The 27,938-nt window shown below is 48.6% G+C and overlaps 2 protein-coding genes across 4 annotated transcripts; both read left to right on the forward strand.

Moving 5' to 3' along the window:
• Positions 1–8,401, forward strand: TMEM219 (transmembrane protein 219). 3 transcript variants are annotated; one of them, XM_017662522.3, is made up of 6 exons: positions 2–166; positions 1,194–1,395; positions 1,482–1,671; positions 5,485–5,714; positions 7,106–7,275; positions 8,299–8,401. In XM_017662522.3, exons 2-5 carry the CDS (start codon positions 1,231–1,233, stop codon positions 7,241–7,243), a joined length of 723 nt encoding a protein of 240 aa, XP_017518011.3. In that variant the 5' UTR covers positions 2–166; positions 1,194–1,230; the 3' UTR covers positions 7,244–7,275; positions 8,299–8,401. The 3 variants fall into 3 exon arrangements, with proteins under 3 accessions (XP_036848159.2, XP_017518011.3, XP_017518010.3); XM_017662521.3 differs by having other exon boundaries at positions 3–166; positions 1,197–1,395; XM_036992264.2 differs by lacking the exon at positions 7,106–7,275 and having other exon boundaries at positions 1–166; positions 1,197–1,395.
• On the forward strand, positions 7,145–27,333 carry TAOK2 (TAO kinase 2). Its single transcript, XM_073215325.1, has 19 exons — positions 7,145–7,275; positions 13,056–13,222; positions 13,401–13,472; positions 13,565–13,666; positions 14,169–14,214; positions 14,348–14,444; positions 14,594–14,707; positions 14,814–14,905; positions 16,895–16,988; positions 17,087–17,168; positions 17,944–18,111; positions 18,287–18,550; positions 18,737–18,895; positions 20,370–20,735; positions 20,824–21,027; positions 21,354–21,593; positions 24,698–24,910; positions 25,844–26,026; positions 26,104–27,333. Exons 1-19 carry the CDS (start codon positions 7,266–7,268, stop codon positions 26,620–26,622), a joined length of 3,192 nt encoding a protein of 1,063 aa, XP_073071426.1. The 5' UTR covers positions 7,145–7,265; the 3' UTR covers positions 26,623–27,333.
• Positions 27,334–27,938: the final 605 nt, after the last annotated feature.

Genomic DNA, 27,938 nt, shown 5'->3' on the forward strand with positions numbered 1-27,938 from the left:
ATGACATGAGAGGCAAGGCAGCCGCCCGCGTGGCCACTGCGCACGCGAATCCGCGTCGCCAACGGCGCTTGGGGGAGGGTTTGAGTCGGGGGAGAACGGACCCCGCCCCTTTTCGGCCCCACGCGTGACGTCGCGGGAGGCGCTGGCCTCCGCCCGGCTCTGAACGGTGAGAGTGAGCGGTGGGCGGACTCGGCGCTGCAACAGTGGGAAGGGATATATTGCGGGTGCTGAGTTCCTGCAGGAGCGGCTTCGGAGGGGAGGGGAGGCAAAGGGTCCCAGCCAGCCGCTAACCGTCGGCTCTGCGCTCCCTCTTCCTGCTTTTTCTCTTTCCAAATGTGCGGGGACGGGAGGCAGGGCAGGGGCTGAGCATCTGTGACCCTTGCATTTCCCTGGAGCCCTCCTTCTCCCCCTACCCCATGCGTTTATCTCGCCTCCCAGATGTTCCTTTTCATCAGGTTATCCCTTCTCGCGAGGGAAAGAGCCCTCCACTTGGAAGCAGGAGGCGGGTTTCAGACCTTGGCCCCACCACATCTCTGTTAAAGTCCCTGAGCCTTAATTACCCCCACAGCATTTTTCCTTTGCCTCACCTGGTTTTGAAGATAAGTATGACACAGAGAAATAGAAAACAAATGGACATTTGCTGAGTTCCTGCAAATCCAGCTACTATGGGATTTATCTGCCTGCCGCCTTTATTTCCTCATTACTTGGTGTTTTTACAACTCTCATTTCACAGATTCTTAACCTCCCAAAAGTTAACTGATTTTTCTCGTATAATCAGTGAGTGGCAGAAGATTCGAACTGAAGAGTTTAGCTCCAAAGTGCAATTCTCGTCAGACACTTCCTTAGTCTACGTTAGTGGCTGGAACTGTTCAGCCAAACCCTAGCCCCAAAACAGCGGCTTTCTGAATTTCTCTCCTTGAGAGTTCTTCTCGGGTTCCTTTTTTCAGCACAGCATGCTCTTCTCTGCTTCTGCCTTGATTACTTTAGAAATGAAATGTTTGAAACATTGAGTGGTACAGGGAGGTGAACACTCAGAGCCAAGAGCTTTGGATTCTTGTCCTCTGCCACTAACTAGCTGTGTATCCTTGGGCAAGTCCCTTGTCTTCTTGGTACTTTAGCTTCCTTTTGAATAAAATGGGTAAGTGCCTTTTGACCCACAGGCTCTTGTCCATTTCCTCCTCCCTGTCCTCCAGCAGGCTCTCCGTGGAGGCCCAGATCCTGCTGCTCTCCATGGGCAGCGGCCAGGCAGGGCACAACCTGCATCTCTGTCTGGCCCACCACCCACCTCTGGTCTGTGCCACTTTGATCCTGCTGCTGCTTGGCTTCTCTGGCCTGGGCCTTGGTGGCTTCCTCCTCACCCACAGGACTGGCCTGCGCAGCCCTGACATCCCCCAGGTAAACTACTCTCCTCATCCTTCCCATGTAGGCCTGCTTGTGCTACAAATCTACTCTCACCTCTTTCCTACCTTCTTTGTACGCAGGACTGGGTCTCCTTCTTGAGATCTTTTGGCCAGCTGACCCTCTGCCCCGTGAACAGGACAGTCACAGGGAAGTGGCATGGGTCTCACGTCGTGGGCTTACTGACCACCTTGAACTTCGGAGATAGTCCAGACAGGAATAAGACCCAGACATTCCAAGCCATGGTCCTGGGTAGTCAGATGGGATTGAAAGGTGAGCTCAAGGAGGACTGTGGGCTTAGACATCAGAGCAGTAAGGGTGGGCTCTGCCTCTGACCTCACCAACTTGGTGACCTTGGGCATATCCCTGAGCCTTATACCCTGCTGTTAAAAGGACAAGTTTTTGTCTGCAAACAGGACAGTCATTGTGTAGGTTTTCTATGAATGTTTTCTGTCTCCTCTTCCAACTCTGAGTTTCTTTGATTCTATCCTTAGAGGTGTGATGAGATGGGCTAGATTTGACCTACTATTGTCTTTCATGCCTCTTCATCCCTACAGCCTTTTCTTCTTTGAGGCACCTTATTTTTTTCCTCAGGGATATCAGAGAAGCATGTTCTAAGTAAGTTGTCTTGAGTGCCTGCTAGCTGCTTAGCAAGGTTCATCCCTGTTGTAGCATGTATCAATACTTCATTCCTTTTTTATTGCTGAATAACATACATTATATGAATATCCCACATTTATCCATTTGTCAGCTGATGGACATTTGGATTGTTTCTACTTTTTGGCTATTATGAATGATACTGCTTTGAAACTCATGTACAAGTTTTTGTGTGATCAGATGTTTTCGTTTGTCTTAGGTATATACTTAGGAGTGGAATTTCAGGATCATACTATAACTGTATGTTTAATCCTTTGAGGAACTGCCAGACTGTTCTCCAAAGTGGTTGTATGAGTTTATATTCCCATGATCAGTGTGTAAAGGTTCCAATTTCTCCACATGCTCACCATTTGTTATTATCTGTGTTTTTCATTATAGCCATTCTAGTGAGTGTGAAGTAGTATCTCATTGAGGTTCTGATTTGCATTTTCCAGGTAGCTAATGATATTGAACATTTTTTCATGTGCTTTTTGTCCATTTGTAGTGTTTTCTTTGGAGAAATGTATATTTAGCGTCTGCACATTTTTTAAATGGGGGTAATTTGTCTTTTAATTATGAATTGTAAGAGTTCTTTTATTTTCTAGGTAAAAATCACTTATCTGATGTATGATTTGCAGATACTTTCTCCCATTCACTGGTTGTCTCTTCACTTTATTGATGGTATTGTTCATAACACAAGTGTTTAATTTTGATGAAGCCAAGTTTATCTATTTTTTTCTATTGTTGCCTGTGCTTTTAATGTCATATCTAAGAAGACTCTACCAAACCCATGGTCGCCAAGATTACTCCTCTACTTTCTTCTAAGAATTTTATAGTTTTAGCTCATACATTTAGGTCTATGATCCATTTTTGTTAATATTTTAATATAATGTGAGGGGTCCAACTTCCTTAGTTTGCAGGTTGTCCTAGCATATTTTATAGAAAAGATTATTCTTTCATAATAGAATAGTCTTGGCATCCTAATTGAAAATCAGTTGACCATGGATATTTAGGTTTATGTCTGGACTCTCAGTTCTAGTCCGTTGATCTCTTTATGCTAGTACCACATTGTTTTTATTGCTGTAGCTTTGTTAAGTTTTGAAATCAGAAAATGTGAATTCTTCACTTTTGTTCTTTTTTAAGATTGTTTGATCCCTTGAATTTCCATTATCTTTAGGATCATATTTTTAGCTTGTTGATTTCTGCTTCTGCAAATAAGCTCTATTCTTTTTATAATGGTTAGAAACAAAATAGAAAATAATCGTGTATGACTGCATTACTGAGCATCTACTATGTACCAAGCATGGTGAATAGAGATGTGTAAAACATGCCTCACCTCATGTTGCTCACAGTCTAGCAAGGATACAGATGTGAACAGAATTAAATACCTTTTAATGTGTAAAATAGAACACAAAGTACAGTGGGAGTACTCAGAAGTCTGTCAAGCAGGGATGGCCAAGACAAGACAGACTTTTCTAAGGATGTTGTGCCTTGAGGGATTTTAGGATTGTGCCCTTCCAGCTAGAGGGAAAAGCATATGCAAAGGTATGCAGTTTGGGACCATAATGGCATGTTTTGGAACATCAAGGGGGTTGGTTTGACTGGTGTACAGGAAGGAGTGTTGAGTGAGTGGCAGGAGATGGACCTGAGGAAGCAGGCAGAATTGCATGGAGGGTCTCATGTGCCAAGCCAAGGTAGTTGTACTTTAGCCAGTACATTAGGCAAACTCAAATATTTTAATTAGGAAGAGAGTAGTATTTTGTTGTTGTTCTTGTAAAAAGATCACACTCTGTTGGCTTACTTCCTGAAAGAAATATATCCAGTTGCAGGAAGACCAGTTAGGAGGTGGTTGCAATAAAAAAATGAGGAAAAATGAGTTAAGACAATGCTTGAATAGAAGGAGACTGATTGAGATGTTGGACTTGGTGACTGATGTGATCTGGGGAACTTAGAAGTGAGGGGAGTTCTCTTATAGTTTTATATGTATGTTCCTCAGTTTTAATTATTTAATACTTACAAATTATTTGTATTTCTCTTTTTTCGCTTATAACGTCATGTTTTTTGTATTACTACATGGTCTGAAGTTATTATCTTAATGGATATAAGGCAATGCATTGCTAGGCCATCATTTGTTAATGCTTTCCCTATTGTTAAATGTTTCCAATTTTTGGTATTTTTAATGGACTAACAATAAACATCTTGATATCCTTGATTTTTCTTTTGAAGCTTTTCCTTAGGATTAGTTTCTATAAGTGGTATACTGAGTCCAAGGGTGTGGATTTTTTTAATAGACAGATTCACTTTGTTGTACATTCAGACCACATAGAAATATACAAAACAAACGTAAAAGTCCTCTTCACCTCCCCTGAAGAGTGCACAGTTTGATGGGCATCCTCTTATCCTTCTCTGTTCCTATTTAAAATCGCTACAAATACAGCCAAATTGTCTTCTAAAAGGTGTCACCAATTAAGAGTGCCTATTTCCCTACATCTTCAACAACTCTTATTATTATCAATCTTCTAAGTTTTTATCAATTTAATTGTAAGGGAATTACCTGACTGTCTTAATTTACTTAAACCTGATTGCTAGTGAGGTTGAACATCTTATTGGCCATTTTCATGCCTCTTGCAAATTTCCTATTCATACCCTGTGCTCGTTTTTCTTTTAAGTTATTTGCTTTTATCTTCTTTATTTTTAGATTTTTATACATTGTGGACACCTTTTGTCAATTAAATATATTACAGGTATTTTCAACTAATCTGTTACTTTCTTTTCTACTTATCTTTCATTATGACATTTCATCCTTTAATTTTCCTGAGGTTAACTTTATTGCTGTTGTCCTTTTTACTCAGGCTTTTAGGTTTTGTATCTTTTTTAGGAAGGCCTTCCCCATTTTAAAATTAGAAAATATTCTTCTGTATTTCCTTTGGTTTTTGTTTGGTTTTGTTTTTTCATGTAGGTGTTTAATACATCTGGGCTTTATTTTATGGTGTGAGATAAGAATCTAACTTTTTTTTTCCAAATGGAAATTGTCCCAAGGTCATTGACTGAATAGGCAGGCCATCTTTTCCCCACTAATTTGAAATGGGGTGTGAACCTTTTAATGGATTTTGGTACCTGTGGAAAACTGCTTTCTTAAAAGGACAAACTAGTTTATACAAACTGATATTGGCAATGTGTATCTGCTCCAGTTTCACTCCAGCCTTGCAAGTATTGGTGTAATTGTTATTGATTGTAAGCTAACTTAAATTAATTTGTGTTTATAGCAGTAAACAGTTATTTTCATTTCTCAGTGATGTAAATGGTTGTGTGTAGAGTACTTTATTAAGTAGAATCGATGCCAAAACACTTGGTACTGTAGGAAGCCTTAGAAATGAATAGAAATCTAAAGGTGAATGGCTCCCAACCCACCCTTAATTTTCTTCCATCACTCTCCTATTCCTCTCATAGGATCTCCTGCAGGAGAGCTGGTCCTTATTACAGCCAGGGTGACCACAGAAAAGACCCCAGGAACCTGTCTGTATTTTAGTTCTGTTCTAGGAATCCTGCCATCAAGCCAACCACCCATATCCTGCTCAGAGGAGGGAGCAGGAAATGCCACCTTGAGCCCTAGGATGGCTGAGGAATGTATCAGAGTGTGGAGCCACGAAGGCCTTGTGCTTACCAAGCTGCTCACCTCGGTAAGAGCCTCCAGTTGTTGGGGTTTCATAGAATGCTATACTAAATGGGATGTCTTGAGGCTCCTGAAGGCCATTTACCTAGTAGAAAAAACACAGGCTTTGTAATTCAGAGGCTGTGTGAGACCTTGAACAAATACCAGCCTTTCTGAGCCTCAGCCTCCTTATCTGTAAAATGGAAACATACTATCTCTTAATTCCAACAAAAAAGATAAATGAGAGTGAATGTGAAGTGTCCAGTACAATACCTGGTACATAGTGGAAATTGGGTAAATGACAGCTATTACTATGAACTATTGTCTTTAAATATAATAAAACATGATCTCCACCACAAAGGAATTCAGAAGCTATAATAAGAGACAGAATGAGTTAATTGCTATCGTAGAGATGTGAGCAAAGTGTTACTCAAACATTATTAGAATAAGGAGCAGTTAACCCTAACTTGAACATTTATGGAGAATGCTTCACAGAGAATTTAAGAAAGGGACTTGTGTACAGTACTTTATAATGTACAAAGTGCTTTCAGGTTCATTATCTCATTTGATCTTAAAATAACCTTTTGAGGTAGCTGTTAGTATCCCATTTTACAGATGAGAAAACAGGCTTAGAGAGAGGGAGTAAATTGCCCATGGCCACACAGCTGGTTAAGTGGCAGATTTAGGATTGCAACCTGTGCCTTCTGCCTTCTGATTCTATGTCCCAGGCTTGTTCTGCCCTATCAGGATGATCTGTGAAGAGTGAGAGAAATTTGGGCAGAGAGTGCAGTACAGCAGGTTCAGGAGAGGCTTCAGAGAGGCAAAAGCAACAGCATGAGCATAGGCCTAAAGATTGAAAAATGTTCAGTATTCAGGGCACTCCACAGTGAGGAGCTTAGTATTTGACTTAGGAGGAAATCAGGAGAGATACAGGGGCCTGATTGTGAGGCACCATGATGTCAGGCTAAGATGCTACAACTTGACACTGTAGGCCAGGTGAAAGAGATTGGTCTAGTGGAGGAGAGAGACTATTTAGGAGACTGCTGCATATTCTTTCTTCACATTTGCGAAGACCCTGGTGAGGAGCATCACCTTGGAGCTTGAAATCAGAGAAGATACTGGTTTCCAGATCTGACTCTGCTTGAACATCTCTAAAATGTGAAGATTAGTGAACTCTCCTATCTCATGGAGTCATAATGGGGGTTCAGTTTGATTTTGGGACAGGAAGTGGTTTGTAGACCATTGAGACAATTAGCTTGTTAAAAAATAACATTTTCCCTTTAGTTGCTCCCTGGATGTGGAGACCTCTCTCCCCGATAGAGGCTCTTGGGCTGTGCTAAGCTATCTTTTTCCCAAAGGAAGATTCTCCACCCTTCCTCTCTCATTGCTTCCTCCTTCCCTCCCTGTTCCCACCGCTAGGAGGAGCTGGCTCTGTGTGGCTCCAGGCTTCTGATTTTGGGCTCCTTCCTGCTTCTCTTCTGTGGCCTTCTCTGCTGTCTCACTGCTGTGTGCTTTCACCCACGCCGGGAATCCCACTGGTCTAGAACCCGGCTTTGAGAGCACTGGCCTAGTTCCTGTCATGTTCTCAGGTAAGGTTATTTGCCTCAGTCCTGTCAGACTAGGGGATGGAGTGGGGATGACAGTTGTAACTGAGATGGAGTCATTCCTAAACAATATGGTTTGGTTTTACTTACTTTGAACTTTGTATAGATAGAATCATACATATTCTTTTGTGACTGACTTCTTTACCTTAACATTCTAAGGTTCATCCATAGCTGTAGTTCACATCCAAGCTTTTTGGCAACAGTGGTGAGTTAAGAGGATTCAAATATGATGACGTGACTTTGATATGAATCATGGTTGTCTTGCTTTTGTCCTGAAATTCTGATACCCAGTTTTATGATGCAAATTTTGTAAAACTCATCTTGAACAGCTCAGAAGAATTGATTGATGATGCCTATTTACTGGGCATGGACTATGTACCCTGCACTTTACATGCACCTTCCCTTTTCCATTAGCCATCATTGCATTTAGAAAAAGTTGATTCTGTAAAAGGATCTTTGGAGGAACAGCTCACACAGCAGTTGGTAGAGGACCTATTTAGTTTGTGGGGCAGCTTGTTAAGGGGAAAAAATATTTCTGTAAAAAATTCTCACCCTACCAGGTGGGTCTCATATAATTTGAGAGTCATATATTGTGCTCCAGCTTTTAAACAGTTCTCAGCTTCAGCTGGCTGCTGTGTCCTTGGAAATAACTGTGGGATCAGTGGAAACAGCCCAGGCATAGGGAAGGGCACTGACCAGAGAACTACATGCTCAAGATCAACTTTGCTTATTTTGGTTAAAGCTAGGTCTGACTGCTCCAACCACCTGCTTGGGACAGAAAATGGTGGAATGCTCTCAGCCTTTCTTAGATCTGAGTGGACTGGGAAAGGAAGGCCTTCTGGCCCCTGGCAGATCTTGGAGTCCTGACGCCATACTAATGGGGACAAACGCCCATACTTATCTCTAGTTGTCACTTCCTCTGCTCCTTCCTCAATTTCTGCAACCATCCCAGAGCTAACCACAAAGGCCCTCTGACCTGCCCTGTTTTCTAATTTTCTTTCTTTCCAGGTGTGAATCAACTCCTGGGGCCTTGGTTCTGAGTTGGACAAGATGTTGCAAAAAGTGGAGAGCTGGAATGTGGGGGAAAATAAAAGGCTTTCTGCCCAGTGTTGCCCAGGGTGTTTACTAAGGATTGAATTGAGTTGGGAATTTTAGAGTAGACAGGCTCAGGAGGTTTGGGGAACATTTCCTTGTTGACTCTTTAGTACACAGGTTGGCATGGGGCATGGGTTACAGTCAACCCTTCCCACACTTGTGACTTGGCTTTGGAAAACACCTGGTTTTGATCCCAGCTGCGCCACTTTGTTTTCTTCTATGAAATAAAATCGATTAATTCCAACTAATTGAGAGTCAGGTGGCAATGGTCATGGGAATGCTTTAAGGTGAATGCAGTGTGACCTTGGATAGGTCAAACTAGCAAAAGGCCCCAGTTCCCTGAAGGGATTTGACAGATTGATTTTTCCCAGCAGATTCGTCAAACGTGATAGTCGCCATCCACACGGTACGGTTACTAACTAGGGCAGTCCATTTTCCCGCCTTTTCCGCGCCCAGCAGCAGCTTTTCCTTACCCCTCCCAACCTCTGTCGTGCACGCAGGCGCAAATCGCGGCTGCTGCTTTCCTTCCACTCGCGCCCCTCGAAAGCTTCCCCTAGCAACAAGCTCGGGCTCAGCGCTAAGGCGGGGCGAGCGCATGCGCCGCAGCCCTGTCCACCGCCAGTTGGACTGAGCGCCCGGCTCCTCCCACTCCAAGCCTAGCCCTTCTCCCCGCCTCCTCCCACCAAGGGTCCGCGTGGCGCGGCGCGCGCGCACTCTGGCTCGTTGGCTTCCCACCTCCCTGGCCCCGGCAGTAAGGAGAGGGGCGGGGCCACTTTATTTTGGGGCTCCGCCCCCTTGGCCTGGCGTCCCTACCGCGCTTGCGCTTTTCCGCCCGGTCTCCATCTTGGAATTGGGAGGAAGAGGGAGAGGGAGATCGGGACAAGACGCGCGCTGTCGTGCGGAGAGAGACAGGCTGAGAAAAAGGGAGAGCGAGCGTGGGGACCTCCGTTAGCTACAGTCTTTCAGCAACCTTTAGGAGAGAAAAGGGGAAAAGGAGGAGGCCGGGGCGGGAGTGGGTGCTGTCATTCTCGGACCCGGCGTGAGAGGGGCCGTGCGGCCGGACGTCCTCCGGGTGGGCCCCCTATCGGTGCCCAAACACCTGGAGCTCAGGCTATTCGGTCCCAAATTTCCGGGCTTGACCCCTCGCTTCTCAAATACCCGGATATCGGCCATTCAGAATCCAGATATACCGGACGTGGGTCCCAACCTCTTTAGACCTGGGGTTCTGTTTCATAGGATTTCAGATATCCGGGGTTCATACCCCACGCGTTCAAATATCAAGTTCAGGCTCCCCCCCCCGTCCAAATATCTGGGGTTCACACCCTACAATCAGAAATCTGAGATTCAGCAACTGTCGCCCTCGAGGAGGAGGAGGAGGACTGGACCGCGAAGTCAGATCAGGTTGTCACCCCCTCCCCTCCAGGGGAGGCTTCCCGGGCCCGCCCCTCAGGAAGGGCAAAAGCCGAGGAAGAGGTGGCAAGGGGAAAGGTCTCCTTGCCCCTCTCCCAGCTTGGCAGAGTCGCTGGAGGACCCCAGGAGGAGGCGGAGGCGCTGGGGCACCATAGTGACTCCTACCAGGTGAGACACGGGGTGCAGAGGCGCGGGTCCCTGTGTCCAGCAATTAAAAGAATGGGTGCACCTTTCTGAGAAACGTCCTGGTTAGGCCTCCTTAGGATGGGGAAGCCCAGCTGGGCCAGTGGTCCGCCCGGCTAGCCTTGCCTTCTGCTGCCACCCTCTTCCCCTTTCTTTTCCCTTCATTATGTTTGTTTGATGCGGGACCTCAGATGATAGGGTCTTTGATATCACCAGGGGTCACATCCTAGGGTGCTCGAGCTAATCAGATGAGTTTGCACCCTTCTGGTCTTCTCCCCTGTTGACTTTGCCCTACACAGCTATCTTGTCTCTATGATTATACACCTTTCTCCTGATGGCTTTGAAGTGATTTCCATACCTCTTCTGCCCTTGGTGGGTCTGCTTTTCTGTTTTTTTTAGGCATGGTCTGGTTAGGATTTTCTGTCCTTTCAAGGAAATGCGTATGTGTGTGTTGTGTGTATGCATTTGTGTCTGGGGCTGTCTGGCAGTATTTTCACCCAGCCATATAGTTACCTTCTAATCTCTTGGAGCGATGGTATAAATAATTTCATACATTTGTCAAGTCATCTGTTATTGTATTACAAAGTACTTTATATCCATTCTCTCATGAGTCCTCTCCTCACTCCATTCACCTCTTTTATTGTTGTCTTTCCACTTTACAGTTGAGAGTATTGAGGCCCAGAGAGGTTGACCAAGGTCACACAGTGGCAGAATCAGGATTTGAACCCAGGCCCTGGATCAAGTCTTGCCTCTGCACCACACATGTTTCTTGCCATCTCATTCTCCCATCCAAGTACTAATCAGGCCTGACCCTGCTTAGCTTCCAAGATCAGATGAGATAGGGTGCGTTCAGGGTGGTATGGCCATAGGCTCTTGCTATCTCATTCTGTACCTGGGTTTGGCCAGGGGTCCAGAGGAGAATGAGTTGGGGTGAGATTTAAGAATGGAAGGGAGAAGAGCTTCCTTTTTAGGAGGGCTATACTCAGAAGCTTTTCCTGATGGGAGGCTCTGACTGTTGTCTTCTGCTTCATGGATTTTTCTCTTTACTGTGACCTTCATCTTTACCCTGATCCCAGTCTTTAGCCTGGGTTCCTAAGAGGGGCTCTAACTTCTGACAGATGATAGCCATAGTGGTGGTGTCCCTTAACAGTTAAAGCCAAGTTGCTGGGGTGGGATGATCCTCAAAGTATTAAATCCTTGCTGTGGCGACCCTGGAGGCAGAGAAGGAAAACTCCATATGCTGAGTGTCTGCATAGTGTTCCTAAGTATGAGATCTCATTAAAATCTCATAACAGCCCTATGCTATAACCCACTGTACCAAAGAGAAGACCAAGTATAAAGAACTCAAAGCCCTGTTACTGACCATTGCAGATGAACTGTGCTGGTAATGCAGCTTAGGGACAGACAAACTTGGGTTTCCTTATCTGCAGAATGGAAATAACATGTCTGTTTTAGAAGGTGGTTATGATTTAGCACAGACCTTGGTAATTGCTCAGATGTTTGCTGTTTTATATGTGGCCTCCTGTCCTTGGTTGGCATTCTTGCTTTGTGCTGGTAAAGAGGTCAAGAGGATTCCTTTGGCAAGTTGTGAGCACCTGCCCTTGTGTGTGGGTGTGTGGTAGAGGTGAGGGGTGCTTGGCAGAGTTGCTAGCAGCAGAATGAAGAAAAGGGCCTGCTTTGAGAGCCTGGGAGCTGCTCATGGCAATCACTCACTCTCCCAGGCTATTCTGAGCCCTCTGCACTGGAGAATCAGGTCTGCTCCTTGCCCTTCAGTTTCCAGTTGGACTGAGGAGACAAAACTAACAACACAACAGGAAACAGTGCATAACAGAATATAATTACATGCTAAATTGTTAGGTGCTTTTAAGGAGCTAGAACTCTGCCTTGGGAGTCCAGCTTGGTTGAAGGTTCCTTTGTGCTAAATTCCAACAAGTGCTTAGCCAGGAGCCTGGCCTGGAGTCCCCTTGGGTTCTTGGCTCAGATGTACTGCGGGAGCTTTCTCTGGGTGTTTGGCTGGTGCTCTAGGAGCTCTTCCCAAGTGCTGGTGTGATCAGGAGAGGCTTTCTGCAGGAGGGATTTGAGCTTGGGGTGAGTTGCTGAGAGAGTAATGAACACAGAGGCCTGATTGGAGCTTCCCTTCTGTGCCTCAGTGACTTCATCTGTGAATTGGTGATCATGATCCTGCCCTGCTTATTTCATTGGGCTGATTTGAAAGCATAGTAGTAGAGGACCAGCTTTGGGCAAGTCACTTAACTTTTCTGAGCCTATTTCTTCATCTGCAAAATAAGGGTAATAGTAACTTCCTAAGTTTGTGGTGAGCATTTAATGAGAGAGAATGCATATGAGGTGCTTTCTATATATACTCAGTAAATGATATTTGTATGTCACAAATGTCCCGTACCTATGCATGCCGCGTATGGACTGGACAAGTAAGACAGCCTAGGTCACGGAGAGGCCTCCAAAGCCAGATACCATTTCTATTCCTGTCCTTCCCCTTCTAGGTCTCCTCCCTTCCACTGTATCCCAAGCCCTTTTTGAGAGCAAGTCTCTGGCCCCTCTGGACCAGTACCCACTTCTAACAATGGCCGGATTTCCACTGCCTCGCCTGGCCATTTCCTGCTCTCTTTCAGGGTGTGAGAGGTTGAGGGAGGAGGGGGCCTCGACGCCAAGGGGAACAGGAAGGTGCCTGGTTATATTTGGGGTATGGGACTTGTAGGACAGGACTGTTGGGGATCTGGGGTTCTGGCTGAAAGGTAGGTTCTTTTATTCCTGGAAAAGAAGTAAATGTAGGGAAATGGAACTTCTTGAGGGCTGAGGGGAATGGTGAGGATGAATGCTTAGCTCTCAAGCTTTCTAGCAGTTTTAGGGACTTCAGGGACTTGACCCCTGTGCTCTGGTTACCAGGGTAACTTCATTTTTTTGGAGCTTTGATGTTGTTCCTAATCTCCTCTGGCCCTTCCTCAGCAGTGCCTCCCCTCATCAGGGAACTAGGGGAGGAGAAGGTAGAAACTTGAGGAGCCCTTTCCTTTCTCTGAGAGCCCCATCCTTGCTCTAAGGGTTGCATCTTCATTCTCCAGGTCAGGCCCCACTCTCAGGGCCCCCAGGGGCCACCATGCCAGCGGGGGGCCGGGCTGGGAGCCTGAAGGACCCTGATGTGGCTGAGCTCTTCTTTAAGGATGACCCTGAAAAGCTCTTCTCTGACCTCCGGGAAATTGGCCATGGCAGCTTTGGAGCCGTGTACTTTGTGAGTTGGGGCTTGGGAGGGTAGGATGGAGACTGTATTCTTCCCCCCATGGACCTCCACAAACAGCCCCCTAAACTACTCTTGCCACACAAGCCTTTCCTGCTGTCTCCTACTGGGTCAGTAAGTTTTTCCACTGCCATTTCTTACCGGGGACCTTTACCACCTTCTGGTCCTCTAGGCCCGGGATGTCCGGAATAGTGAGGTGGTGGCCATCAAGAAGATGTCGTACAGTGGGAAGCAGTCAAATGAGGTGGGTCAGGCTTGACAAGACCAGGTCGGGGCAGGGGACTACAGTCTCAAGATGCAAGTTGAGTAAGCCTCTCTCCATCCCTGACCTCCCAGAAGTGGCAGGACATCATCAAGGAGGTGCGGTTCCTACAGAAACTCCGACATCCCAATACCATTCAGTACCGGGGCTGTTACCTGAGGGAGCACACAGCTTGGGTGAGCTGGCTCCCTGACTCTGGCCTGATCTTTGTTCCCACTCAGGCCCATCCTTATCCTGGTCTAGTCTCTTGGGTGGACCCTGTTCAGGGTGCTGTTTTGGGGATCTTGGGAAGGAGAAGGTCTTTCCTAACCTTTTTAGTCCTCAAACTCATGAGCAGTAGCATCTATCCAGAAGCAGAGGCTGGTTAGGAGTCGGACATAGACTGTTAGCAGTTGGAAAGGAACATAGGGGTTGGAGGAGATGGAGATTGAATTGGGCTATGAAGGGATTCAGATGGGAGTGGTGGAGTCTTGTACTCTTTCTAGGGTAGGTCCTGAATCTCAGGATTCTCCCACCATCCACCTGGTTTACTCAGTTGCCCTTCCTCCCTACCATTACCCCTGGGGCATTTCCTGAATGAAGATAGGCAAGAAAGCTCTCTGCTTTGTATCTCTGCCCAAGGAAAATGGGCCAGGGGTGGCCAGATCTGCTGATCTCTGACCCTTGACCTTTCCTTAGCTGGTGATGGAGTATTGCCTGGGCTCAGCTTCTGACCTTCTAGAAGGTAAGTGACTCTTTGGCCAGTAACTGAGAGAAGGGAGAAGAGCAGAGAAGCCTAGAGGAAGGGTTCAGGGGAGCTTTTTCCCATCCCACCATTGGTCTCTCCGTCAGTTTAGTGTTTTTCCATCACTCCTCAGTGCACAAGAAGCCCCTTCAGGAGGTGGAGATTGCAGCTGTGACACATGGGGCCCTTCAGGGCCTGGCTTATCTGCACTCCCACAACATGATCCATAGGTACAAGCAGCACTGACGAGGGCTGGGAGGGTGCTTTCTACCCCACTCCTCATTCAACTGGGCTACAGCCTTCTCGGCAACTTTGTGCTAAAGCCCCTGCCCAGCCTTCCTGTGACTCTTGTCTTATCCCTGTGCTTTGTGTCTGGCAGGGATGTGAAGGCTGGAAACATCCTGCTTTCAGAGCCAGGCTTGGTGAAGCTGGGGGACTTCGGCTCTGCATCTATCATGGCACCCGCCAACTCCTTTGTGGGCACCCCGTACTGGTGAGTGGGAGTGGTGGTGAGTGGAGAGAGCTCCCAGGATATCAGGAGCGGGAGTTGGCAGGGTCTGGGCAGGTGATTAACCTTTTTCTCTTGACCATTCTCCAAGGATGGCTCCAGAAGTGATCCTGGCGATGGATGAAGGGCAGTATGATGGCAAGGTGGATGTCTGGTCCTTGGGGATAACCTGCATTGAATTGGGTAAGGACGTCATCCTCTTTTCACTCCACTCTTTTCTGTTTCACTTACTATCCCCATCTCATCCATCCTCCAAGGCCTCCAAGCTCCTTTCCATTTTGATTCTACCCTTCATCCAATTAAGGCTGCTGTCAAATCTTGCAAGGTTTTAGACCTAAAGATTTTGTAACATTTATCTCTTCTGTCCACTACTCTACTTGTAAATCTTTTTTGAGTGCCCGCTAAGTGTCATGTGCTATACTAGTAGGTTCTGGGAACAGCAGTGAATGAGGTTCCTGCTCTCATCGAACTTAACATTCAAGTTGAAGAAACAAGCATATTTTCACTCAATGTGATAAAAGCTGAATGGAAAAGTTACAGGTGTAATACTATCGCCAAAAAAGGGACTTGACCTAATTCAGGGCCTGAGAAAGGTCTCCTTGTACCAGAGATGTCTAAACAGAACCTTAAGACAAATACAGCTGTTTGAGGACTGTAGGGACAAGCATTCCAGACAGTAAGAGCAGGCATAGAGAGCTGAAACTAGTTTCATTTTTTTGTCATATTGCATGTAATGCAGTGCAAAGAGCAGTGAGAGGTAAGGCCTGAGAGTTAGGCTTAAGTGAGTTCATGAGACCTTGAAGCCATGTCAAGGTTCTCATCTCTGCCAGCCTACACTATTGAAGCAGTTGGTAGGTCCAACACAGTGCCAGGCACAGAAAAGTTGACCAAGAAAGAGACGCTGTTAGCTACTCGTACCAACAACCTGCGGTGATCTTTCCTACCACCAGGCTCTTTTTCCTTCCAATCTCTCATGTCAGGGAGAGCTGCCCAAGCTCAGTGCTGTTGTTTCAGAGAAATCAGTGGCTCCCCATGGCTTTCAGGACTGAAGCCATCCTTATCCTTCCATACACCAAGCTAAAGGTTCTCCTTCCTAAGGCTGGCTTTCCCCTTCATGACCTCCACCCTGGAGTGTGCCATTAACCTTTTCACTTTCTTGCCTTGGTTTGTATTGTGTCCTTTGCCCGAGATCAGATACTTGACATGCCCTTTCTGTCTGTCTTCACATGTCTACATTTCCCATTTGAGGCTAAGGCCAGACGGGTGATGCAGATATGTGAAGCAGACCAGGTATAAGAAAAATCTAGAGTTGCCCAGTATATTCCTAGTTTTTGGTAAAAACTGGATACAGAGAAATATTTCTCTACTGTTGAAAAGAATTCATCAATCCTGATTATGAATGGCAACTGACAGTACCAGAGAAGCAGTGTGGTGAAGCAAACTGGAGATTACTGTTGCTCAGCTCCAGCCCATTGTTATGCAGGAATGTAGGCTCTGTTTCACCAGATCTAATTTTTTATGGTATTGTACCACACTGCACAGATCTAATATTTGTTTGTTGGAATTTAAAAACCACTGTTCAGGCCAGAAACAACACAAAACATCTGTCTCGGCCACAATGAGCTCCTGGCTTGCAACTTCTAACCTAAGGTGTAGCCCCAATATAATCCTTAGAGTCCTGAATCCTCTGCAGGTGTACCAGCTTGAAGGTCCACCACATACTCACCTTCCCAGTCATTTACCTCTTGTGCCAATTGACATTTTGAACTTGATGTTACTTGTTCAGTCCTATTTAATCTTCCTTGTTAGACTGGAAGTTCCTCAAGGACAGGGCCTGTCTTGTTTTTCTTTATCTTCCCCATAACATTTAGCAAACTTACTGCTTTTATTTGGCACCTAATAAATATTAGTTGAGCCAATAATGTGCTTCCTTCTGTCTTTTTTGGTGCTTTTGCAAATATTATTTTCTTAGATCCCTATTCCACTGTGCGCAGGGGAGAGGATGGGTATTGCATTTTATAGAGGGATTAATTAAGATTATGGGAATTGTTCAGGGTCATGCAGCAAAAAAGTCAGGGAGCTGGGGTGTGAACCAAGTCTTCTGATTTCCATTCCAGTCTCCTCTGCCCACTTGCCAACTCTCACCTTTTCTCCCTTGATCTCTCTCTGTAGCGGAACGGAAACCACCATTGTTTAACATGAATGCGATGAGTGCCTTATACCACATTGCACAGAACGAGTCCCCCGTACTCCAGTCAGGACACTGGTGAGGGCTGGGATTCCTGGGCCCAGGGGTGAGGCAGTAGGGTGAGACTGCCTGGCTCGTGCTCTTCCCATCCCTGCCTCACTCTCCTATAACTCTAGGTCTGAATACTTCCGGAATTTTGTTGACTCCTGCCTTCAGAAAATCCCTCAAGACAGACCAACCTCAGAAGTTCTGCTGAAGGTGAGAACTCACTGGCCTAGCATTCTCCTGTTTGTTAGAGCCGCAGAAACCCCTCTATGAAATTGGTGATTCCCAATTCTTCCTTCACCAAGAACTTCATTTATGAATTCCCACCCCCATCTCCAGTGCCAGTGGACTGTTTTGTAAGATTTTATCTACCAGACTACCTTTATTTATTAAGTAATAATTTGTTTTCCCATCTTTTATTAATCAAAGATGTATGTAATTGCCAGCCAGACCTTCTGGTCAGCATGCGATAACCAGGGTTACCACACTGATCTGATGTAATTCAAGCCAAAAGCCTGTGTAGCCTTGTCATGGGTAAATGTATGATTTCCCTTAGATGTTTTTTGAGTTACTAAAAGTAGAGGGGCCCCCATTCCCTTCACAGATCCATGGTGGCCTAAGGAGTCCTCGTTGGGAACTGATGTAGATTATCTAATTTGACCTACTTGTTTTATAATTGTGGGATACCTTATGAGACCCAGAGAAGGCCTCATGAACATGTCCAGGGCCACACAGCACTTTGATAGAGGACCTGGACTAGAATTCAGTATCTTGGCTGTTCTTGTCTGTCAGCCATACTTGGAGGCAAAAAAGAGATTAGGTAATGAAAATTAATGTGGGAGGAGGGGTTGGGACAAGGCCAGCATAAACCCATAGTGGGCAAGGGCCCTAGGGGTAGTCCCTCAGGCCAGAAGGAATACCAAGACCCATGGGATGTTAGGGGGCAGGGGAGGGCTTAGCAGCAGGCCTTAGTGTTCTCTTCCCCCAGCACCGCTTTGTGCTCCGGGAACGGCCACCCACAGTCATCATGGACCTAATTCAGAGGACCAAGGATGCTGTGCGGGAGTTGGACAACCTGCAGTACCGCAAGATGAAAAAAATATTGTTCCAAGAGGCACCCAATGGCCCTGGTGCTGAGGCCCCAGAGGAGGAGGAGGTGACCCACTTTGCCCTTCCACCCTTTACCACCATGTTGTGCTTGCGTCCAAGCAGATGCTTGACCCCCCCTACTTCCCCACTCCTCTGCATACCTTCTGTCTCTTTGTGCTACCTCCATGTCCACACCCTTGTCCTTCCCCTTCCATGCCCAGCAGCCTCCGCCCTATCCACAGGAGGCAGAACCCTACATGCATCGGGCCGGGACGCTGACCAGTTTAGAGAGCAGCCACTCAGTGCCAAGCATGTCCATCAGCGCCTCCAGCCAGAGCAGCTCGGTCAACAGCCTAGCAGATGCCTCGGACAATGAAGAGGAGGAGGAGGAAGAGGAGGAAGAGGAGGAAGAGGAAGAGGAAGGCCCTGAAACCAGAGAGATGGCCATGATGCAGGAGGGGGAGCACACAGTCACCTCCCATAGCTCCATCATCCACCGGCTGCCGGTATGCAGCTCACCCTGAGTAGGCATGACAGTAGCAAGGCCAAGCCACAGCTTTCATGATCAGGAGTCACCTGGGGTCCCTGCTCTCCCTCTCGAGCATGACTTCTCCTCTAAGTCTGACCAGGTCTCCCTTTGGACCCAGTGGCCTCTGAACCTTTGTCATCCCTTTCACCTTTCCTTCCTCTAGGGCTCTGATAATCTGTATGATGACCCTTACCAGCCAGATATGACCCCAAGCCCCCTCCAGCCACCTGCAGCCCCGGCTCCCACCTCTACCACCTCTGCCCGCCGCCGGGCCTACTGCCGCAACCGGGACCACTTTGCCACTATTCGTACTGCCTCCCTGGTAAGTGCAACACCATCCTTTGGCCTGAGTGCCCCAAACTGTCTTTTTAAGACCAGAAATGAGTTTATCAGTGTCTCATGATAAATCCAGATGCCACCCTCACTTTTTGTTGCCATCTCTTGCCTTCTCCTTACCTGGACCCTCCCCTCTTCCCTTTCCTCCCTACTGACTGTTCTGGGCACACTAGATGTAGCTTAGCAAACTCATTCTGCATTTTCATGTCTGGGCTTAAATAGCATCTAGGATGCCTTCCCAGGCTCCTGGCCAGCCAGGTACTTCATACCCAGTGTGGTGGGGCTCCTAACAGCATTTTGACAGGTTTGCTGGATGCTGTGCCCCTGGAAGGCAGGGATAGTGTTCAGGGTTCTGCCTACCAGTGACTGGCTCTCAGGCTCACACATGTGCCTGTATTTAAATTCTTCTAGCTACTCTGGAGAGACTATATGATCCCATTTGAGAGATGAGGCAGCTGTGACTCAAGAGTGCTACTTGCCCAAGCACCTATAGGAGCTCTCAAATTCTGTAAGCAGTGGTCCTCTTCTAAAATCAAGTCATGAGAATGTTTTTCTCAGTTCAAAAAACAGGTAGACTTTTCATAAACCAGTTCTGTTCAACTTTTAATAAGCCTTTATTAGATTATCTTCCTGCATAGCTACAAGCACCAACAAAACTCGCAGAGGCCACTGGCCAGTCCAGTGTGTTCTGTGGCCTCTGCCTGTGACTGTTCTGCTGGGATAGTTCCACAGATCCTGGGGGCTTGGTGCTTTGAAGTGCTGTGCAGAAAGGTCTGTGACTTCCAGGGCCTTGGCCACCTGGACTAGTTTGGGCCCACTAACATAGCCCCTTTACAGTGGGACCTGAGCTCAAACCTCAGACAGGAGCATCGTGTCCCAATGTTCTTGTTATTCCAACATCTCATGGCCCAGATCCCAGCTGCAATTCCTGGGCTATAATGGGTCCTCAATGTCTGCTGAAGGAGAAGGAAACCAACATTTATTGGTTCAGAATGTTCTAAACACTACTACATATATATCAAATCTAATCTCCATAGCCCTCTACAAGGAGGTATTATTGCCCCACCCCACATAACAGATGCGGAAACTGAGCTTAGCAACATTAACTTGCTTGAGGTCATGTGGTTAGTAAGTGGCAGAGCTAGGATTTGGGCCCAGGTCTGTTTCATTTCTTTATTCTTTTTAACTAACTTGAATTGTTTCTACTTTTATGCCAGGCCTTGTGCTTGGCACCTTTTATCATCTCGTTCAATCACACTGATCTGTGAAGTAGGTTATGTCTCCGTCATCGAGTTGAGGTGGCAGGCTCAGAGAGGCTAAGTGTGAGGAAGGTACTAAATGAAAATTAAACGCATGAGTCTAAAACCCATGTTCTTCCACAGTAGAGCACAAAGACTGTGTGTATTGATAAAATGGGGGTCAGGGCTGAGACCCACTTCTCTTCCTTTCTCCTATCCCAGGTCAGCCGTCAGATCCAGGAGCATGAGCAGGACTCAGCCCTGCGGGAGCAGCTGAGTGGCTATAAGCGGATGCGACGACAGCACCAGAAACAGCTGCTTGCCTTGGAGTCCCGGCTGAGGGGGGAGCGTGAGGAGCATAGTGCACGGCTACAACGAGAACTTGAGGCACAGCGGGCTGGTTTTGGGGCTGAGGCAGAAAAGCTCTCACGGCGGCACCAGGCCATTGGTGAGAAGGAGGCACGAGCTGCCCAGGCCGAGGAGCGTAAGTTCCAGCAGCATATCCTTGGGCAGCAGAAGAAGGAGCTGGCTGCCCTGCTGGAGGCACAGAAGCGAACCTACAAACTTCGGAAGGAGCAACTAAAGGAGGTGTGCAGTAGGGCTGCAGCAGTGGGCCAAGCCATTGGGGGCTGAGGCAGGCCCTGACCTCCCTGCTCTCCCTACGGCCCTTACCCAGGAGCTCCAGGAGAACCCCAGCACACCCAAGCGAGAGAAGGCTGAGTGGCTATTGCGGCAGAAGGAGCAGCTACAGCAGTGCCAGGCAGAGGAGGAGGCAGGGCTGCTGCGGCGGCAGCGCCAGTACTTTGAGCTGCAGTGTCGCCAATACAAGCGTAAGATGCTGTTGGCTCGTCACAGCCTGGACCAGGACCTGCTGCGAGAGGTAGGTCACCCCATCCCCCATTCCCTTCCTGCATCCCCAGCATTTCCTCTTTTCCGTTTGCCTCACTGTGGTCATCTTTTCCTTCTGCCCTCATTCATGTTATGGCTCAGCTTCTCTTCAACACTGCTTTTGCTTCTCATGCCCATCAGACCCTGCTAGAGTTCCCTGAGGCTTCTATTCCCAGGCCAGCCAGGAGCTTGGTTCCTTTATACCTCTCATCTGCACCCTCAGCTTCCTCTGCCATGGGTTCCTGGGACTCTCTCACTTCCTTGACACCAACAAGGCCCACTGACTGGGCTCTGGGCCTTGCCTCCTTTCTGCCTCAGGACTTGAATAAGAAGCAGACTCAGAAGGACTTGGAGTGTGCGTTGCTGCTGCGGCAACACGAGGCCACACGGGAGCTGGAGCTACGGCAGCTCCAGGCTGTACAGCGCACACGGGCTGAGCTCACCCGCCTGCAGCACCAGACGGAGCTGGGCAACCAGCTGGAGTACAACAAGCGGCGTGAGCAAGAGTTGCGGCAGAAGCACGCAGCCCAGGTTCGCCAGCAGCCCAAGAGCCTCAAAGTACGTGCAGGCTTCCCGCTCCCCATTCCTGGGGCTCTGGGACCACCCAGCACAGGCACCCCTAGAGAAGAGCAGCCCTGCTCATCTGGCCAGGAGGCAGTCCTGGACCAAAGAATTCTGGGAGAGGAGGAAGCAGTTCCAGAGAGAAGGATTCTGGGAAAGGAAGGGGCTGCCTTAGAACCAGAAGATCAGAGGATATTGGGGGAAGAATCAGGAACCCCTAGTCCCAGTCCACCAAAACATAGGAGTTTGGTTGATGAGGAATTTTGGGGTCTACCTGATGAGATAAAGGAGCTTATAGTCCCAGCCTTGGCACCTCAGGAGAGGAGCATTGTGGGCCAGGACACCACTGAGGCATGGAGGTTGTGGGAGAAGGAGAATGGGGGCGTCCTGGATGAGGAGTTTGAGCTTGGCTGGGTCCAGGGCCAGGCATTGACCCCAGTTCCTGAGGAGGAGGAGGAAGACGAGGAGGGGGCTTCAATTAGCACCCTGAGGGATCCTGGAGATGGCTGTCCTTCACCAGACATCCCCCCTGAGCCCCCTCCGACACATCTGAGGCCTGGCCCTGCTAGCCAGCTCTCTGGACTCCTGTCCCATGGTCTGCTGGCTGGCCTGTCCTTTGCAGTGGGATCCTCCTCTGGCCTCTTGCCCCTCCTACTTCTGTTGCTGCTCCCACTGCTCGCAGCCCAGGGTGGGGGTGGCCTGCAGGCAGCATTGCTGGCCCTTGAGGTGGGGCTGGTGGGCCTGGGGGCCTCCTACCTACTTCTTTGTACAGCTCTGCACCTGCCGCCCAGTCTATTCCTACTCCTGGCCCAGGGCACTGCACTGGGGGCTGTCCTGGGTCTGAGCTGGCGTCGAGGTCTTATGGGTGTCCCTCTGGGCCTTGGGGCTGCCTGGCTCCTAGCCTGGCCAGCCCTGGCTCTACCTCTGGCAGCTATGGCAGCTGGGGGCAAATGGGTGCGGCAGCAGGGCCCCCGGATGCGCCGAGGCATTTCTCGACTCTGGTTGCGGGCTCTGCTGCACCTATCACCCATGGCCTTCCGGGCCCTACAGGGCTGTGGGGCTGTGGGGGACCGGGGCCTGTTTGCACTCTACCCCAAGACCAACAAAGATGGCTTCCGCAGCCGTCTGCCTGTCCCTGGGCCCTGGCGTAGTAATCCCCACACTGCCCGACACCCACTAGCCTTGTTGGCAAAGTTTTGGGCCCTGTGCAAGGGCTGGAACTGGCGTCTGGCACGGGCCGGCCAAGGGTTAGCCTCCTGCTTGCCTCCCTGGGCCATTCACACATTGGCCAGCTGGGGCCTGTTTCGTGGTGAACGGCCCAGCCGGATCCCTCGGCTGCTACCACGCAGCCAGCGCCAGCTAGGGCTCCCTGCCTCCAGCCAACCACCAACAGGGACTCTGGCTGGGCGGCGATCCCAAACTCGCCAGTCCCGGGCCCTGCCTCCCTGGAGGTGACCAACTCTAGCTCTTCCCCATCCAGAATCTAGAACATTGAGCACTTTATCTTCCACTACTCAGTGAAGTTTGTCCAGTCCCAATCCTTTCCTCCCTTTCACCCCTCCTTCCTCAGTATGCATCCCCACCTCACCCCAGCCCTTCAGACCTCTAAACAGGCAGCCTCCCCTACCACAGAGTCTGGAAGTCACACTTTGTGTTCTCCTGACGCTCCTCCCCAACCCTAAGTTATTGCTGTTCTCCTGCTGTGTGTGTGCTCATCCTCACCCTCATCGACTCAGGCCTGGGGCCAGGGGTGGTGGTGGGTGGAAAGAGTCATGTTTTTTTTTTCTCTCTTTGATTTTGTTTTTCTGTCTCCCTTCCAACCTGTCCCCTTTCCCCCACCAAAAAAAAGAAAAAGATAAACACAAATAAAATATCTGAGCGGAACTGTACTTTTGGCCCAGGCTGCCTCTGTCTGCTTTGTCCTGCCGCCTAGCCTCCCTGGTATGCCCACTATCTGGACCCTTGGCCCCCAATTCATAACCTCTTCACCCCCATCTACATTATCTTACCCCCTTTCACTCCTCAGCCTCATCCTCTTTGCCTTCATAGTTTTGTTGTACCATGACCACCACCAGCTCAGGGGTCTAGGCCCCTTTTGAGCTTCCACAGAACTTCTGGGTCCCACAGTTCCCATTTGTGGATGCTTTCCAGAGAGTCCTTAGATTCTGGGTCCTTTTGTCTTCATCCCTTGCCATTTTTCCCAATCCATTCCCTATGTGGTTCCCTTCTGTGTGGGAGCCAAATTTCTTTACTGGTATCAGACATTCCCTATAAGGCTGGGGGATGGGACTGCAAACCCTCCACAGTAGGGAGTGGTGAGTTTGGGGGGCCAGGCAGAGAGTGTGGGCATTGTGGAAATGGGATTGGTTGTGGGCTTGGAGTGGGAGCTAAGTGCGTTAAGGGGCTAGGCTGAAATGTGTAGTTCTGGTCAGGGTGGCAGCTGCTGGCCCATTGTACTTGTCAGGCCCTTTCTGGCCATCTCCTTTGCCCCTTTTCCCTCTGTGGCCTGAGATGGGGCCACCCCTTCTTACCCATTTCTCAGCTTGGTGCTTATCCTCCATCTCTTCTTCCCATCCTGAGGTGCTGAACCTGGGACTCCCTCTGTCTTTCCTTAGCTATGCTGCTCTCTTCCATGGGTGTTGTGTGACTTGGTTTTCTCACTTATTTTTATGCACATTCTGTATCTGCTCACATGTTTATAATCTAGTCTAGGTCCTCTTTTCCCCCTGCTTGCATGGTCAGAGCTTCTTGTGTGCATTCAGTATTCTAAAGATTCCCAGTCTTCTGTCCATGAACTTTCCTGCTGTTTCTTGTGAGTTTCCTTCCCAACTCTGTGAACATACTCTTGGAACCTGTCTTGTTTTCTTTGCATCTCTTGCCCATTGAGAATTCCTGATCTCTCTCAACACAATCCCATCTCTCCGTGTCTGTATACAGCTCTCCCCGCCCCCTCTGTCTAACATGTTTTCTGTTTCTCTCCCTCTCCCTGTCTCTGCTTCTGTCTCCTCCTCTCCTCTCTCTTCTCCCCTGGTTGTTTCTCCTCCTCCTCCTCTTCTTCCTTTTCCCTGCCCCCATCTCCCCTTGGTCCATCCACTGCATAGTCTAAGGAGCTGCAGATCAAGAAGCAGTTCCAGGAGACCTGTAAGATCCAGACTCGGCAGTACAAGGCTCTTCGGGCACACTTGTTGGAGACCACGCCCAAAGCTCAGCACAAGAGCCTCCTTAAGCGGCTCAAGGAAGAACAGACCCGCAAGCTGGCAATCCTAGCTGAGCAGTATGACCAGTCCATCTCAGAGATGCTCAGCTCACAGGCGGTGAGGCCTGGGGTCCAGGGAGGGAGTGTGGTGGAGGTTGGCCTCTGTATTTCTTGCTTAGTTAGGGGCAGTGGGTGTGGACAGAAATGGGGCTTTTGTTCTTGGGAAATTCAGGTAACTCCCAGTAATGTTCTTTGCAATAGTCTTACTACCTCTCTAGTATTTTCTTAAGGTCTTGACAAAGCCAACCCACCTATTCTGTCAAGAATCACCAAGGGAAGAGTGGCTGTAATTTTTTCCTGGGCCTGATTTATTTAATGTGTGAACAGGGAGCAAATAAAAATGGTTGTGGCCCTCAGGCCAATTTACTCAAACTTCTGGAGGATTGTGAAGGTTGCTGTTCTAAAAGTGACCACATGTGACACTGGAATGGGCCACTTAAAATATACACATGGTATAAAAAGTAAAAGTGCACCTATTCACTGTCATCCTTTCACCCAACCAGTCCCATCTCTGAGAGATGACTAATCATTAATTGTATTTTAGATTTTTTCCTAAACATATTTGGAAAATTATATAAAAATTTTTAACAAAAAATGGAACATATTACCTGATGTTCTCTAACTTCTTTTTTCACCTGATATTTCTTGGACATCTTTCCATGTCAGCACACATAATTCATTTTTTAAACAATGTAAAATTTTCCATGGTATGGACATACCATTATTTATTTAACCCATCCCTTATTGCTGGACGTTTAGGTTTCCAGTATTTTGCTATTACAACGCTCCAGTGAACACCTTCAAGCACATGGGCAAGTATACCTGGGGATAAATTCCTGGAAGTGTAATTGCTGTCACAGGGTATGACAGTCTTTCATTTTGATAGATGTTGAGACTGGCTGCTGCTTGAACCTTAGGGCTCAGGACTATCTGGGGCAGGGGAGGATCATGCGGTAGGGAGGAGGCCCCTTAAACTAGTTCTGTTCTCCAGCTGCGGCTTGATGAGACCCAGGAGGCAGAGTTCCAGGCCCTTCGGCAGCAGTTGCAACAGGAGCTGGAGTTGCTCAATGCTTACCAGAGCAAGATCAAGATCCGCACAGAGAGTCAACACGAGAGGGAGCTCCGGGAGCTGGAGCAGAGAGTGGCTCTGAGGCGGGCACTGCTGGAGCAGCGGGTAAGAGGGCTTGGCCTCCAGCACAGGGTGGGGAGGGTAGCCCCCCAACTCTCTAACCTCTGTTTTGGGTGCCCCAGGTGGAAGAAGAGCTGCTGGCCCTGCAAACAGGGTGCTCTGAGCGAATCCGGAGTTTGCTTGAGCGGCAGGCCCGTGAGATTGAGGCTTTCGATGCAGAGAGTATGAGGCTGGGCTTCTCCAGTATGGCTCTTGGGGGCATCCCAGCTGAGGCTGCCGCCCAGGGCTACCCTGCTCCACCCCCTGCCCCTGCCTGGCCCTCTCGTCCTGTTCCCCGTTCAGGAGCACACTGGAGCCATGGCCCTCCTCCTCCAGGCATGCCACCCCCAGCCTGGCGTCAACCCTCTCTACTGGCTCCCCCAGGTCCCCCAAACTGGCTGGGGCCCCCAGCACAGAGTGGGACACCCCGTGGGGGAGCCTTGCTGCTACTAAGAAACAGCCCCCAGCCCCTGCGGCGGGCAGCCTCTGGGGGAAGTGGCAGTGATGTGGGCCCACCTGCTGCTGCAGTGCCTGGGCCTCTGAGCCGCAGCACCAGTGTTGCTTCCCACATACTCAATGGTTCTTCTCACTTCTATTCCTGAAGTGCAAGGTGGATGAGCAGATGAATGGGGCAGGGTGGGTGGAGCCTGATCCTGGAAGGCTGTGAGCTTAAGGCTCACCTGAGGGTGGGAGACAGGATGTTGGCTCCAGCTCCCCTCAGACCTCATCCCATGAGCTTCTTGGGCTGACCAGTGGCCCAGGGCCAGCTTGGGCATAGGTGCCTCAAGCCTGGCCAGGTGCCCCTGCCTCCCCACCATGGTGCCAGGGTCTCCCTCCATTGCAGCCTTGGGAAAGGAGGGAGATGTGTGTGTCAAATATTCATCTAGTCCCCTTGGGGAGGGGAAGGGTGGGTCTAGACAATATATTAAAGAGAACTATACTACCCCCTGCAATGGGGCCATGGATTGGAGATGCCAGGTCCCCCAAACCTGGGATATGGCAGAACAGGTCTAAGGACTGGGGTGGAGAGAATGGAAGGAAAAGGACTTCTAGGAGAGAAGGATCAGGACAGGGTCTTGGGGTCAGGATGCCTGGTCTCTCCATTCCCCCATTGCTGTCTTGACGTCCTGTGCCATCTTGTCCTTTATATTTTTTTTTTTTTAATTGAGATCAGAGCTAGGGCAGGGAACAAGGGAAAGACCTTGGAAGGGGCTGCTCCGGGCGTGGGAGCAGTCATGGAGCCCCTACCAGCTACGGGGCTGGCACAGAGCCCCACAGCAAGCTTTTAATAAACTGTTGGTTATTCTAACAGACCCTAGGACTGTCTCTGTCTAAGGTGTGTATTAAGGACTGTAAATGGCAAGTAGTAGTGTTAATTCTATTTTAAAATAAGATAATTTACTGGGCTGTTAACTAAAAATTTCAATGACTTTAATGACTAGATCCAGACCCTCAAAGGGGGTCCACCAGTCTCTCTGGCTTCAAAGATTTTTCAGAAGATTTGCATCATGCACAGACCCTGGGCAGCTCCAAGTTTACATCTCAACAGCAAGAATTCCATCAAAGTCCTGAAGCAACTTCATTGGCTCGATCTCTAGCCAGAGGTCTGAGGGTACACTGATTTATCAGGTCTAGGTCCTGCTATACCCACCCCTTTAGAGCTGAAAAGCCAGGCAGTGACTAGGTGGCTTGTTCAGGAAGGGGGAAGGAAGGCATAAACACCAGGTGTTCCCAAGTCATTTCATTTTGTGCTTCACATTCTAAGGCCAGTTATTCAGATGCTTCTCCCAACTAGGCATTAGGTTATCAGGCACAGCCAAAAGCTGTGTGATCATGGGCCTGCTGGTCAGGTGGAAGAATGAGGATAGGAACCACCATTCTCTGACAGAGCCTAGTGGCAGACTGGATGGCAGGGTCT

Source organism: Manis javanica, chromosome 10 (genome assembly GCF_040802235.1).
Source record: "Manis javanica isolate MJ-LG chromosome 10, MJ_LKY, whole genome shotgun sequence".
In the NCBI taxonomy this organism is placed as follows: Eukaryota; Metazoa; Chordata; class Mammalia; order Pholidota; family Manidae; genus Manis; species Manis javanica.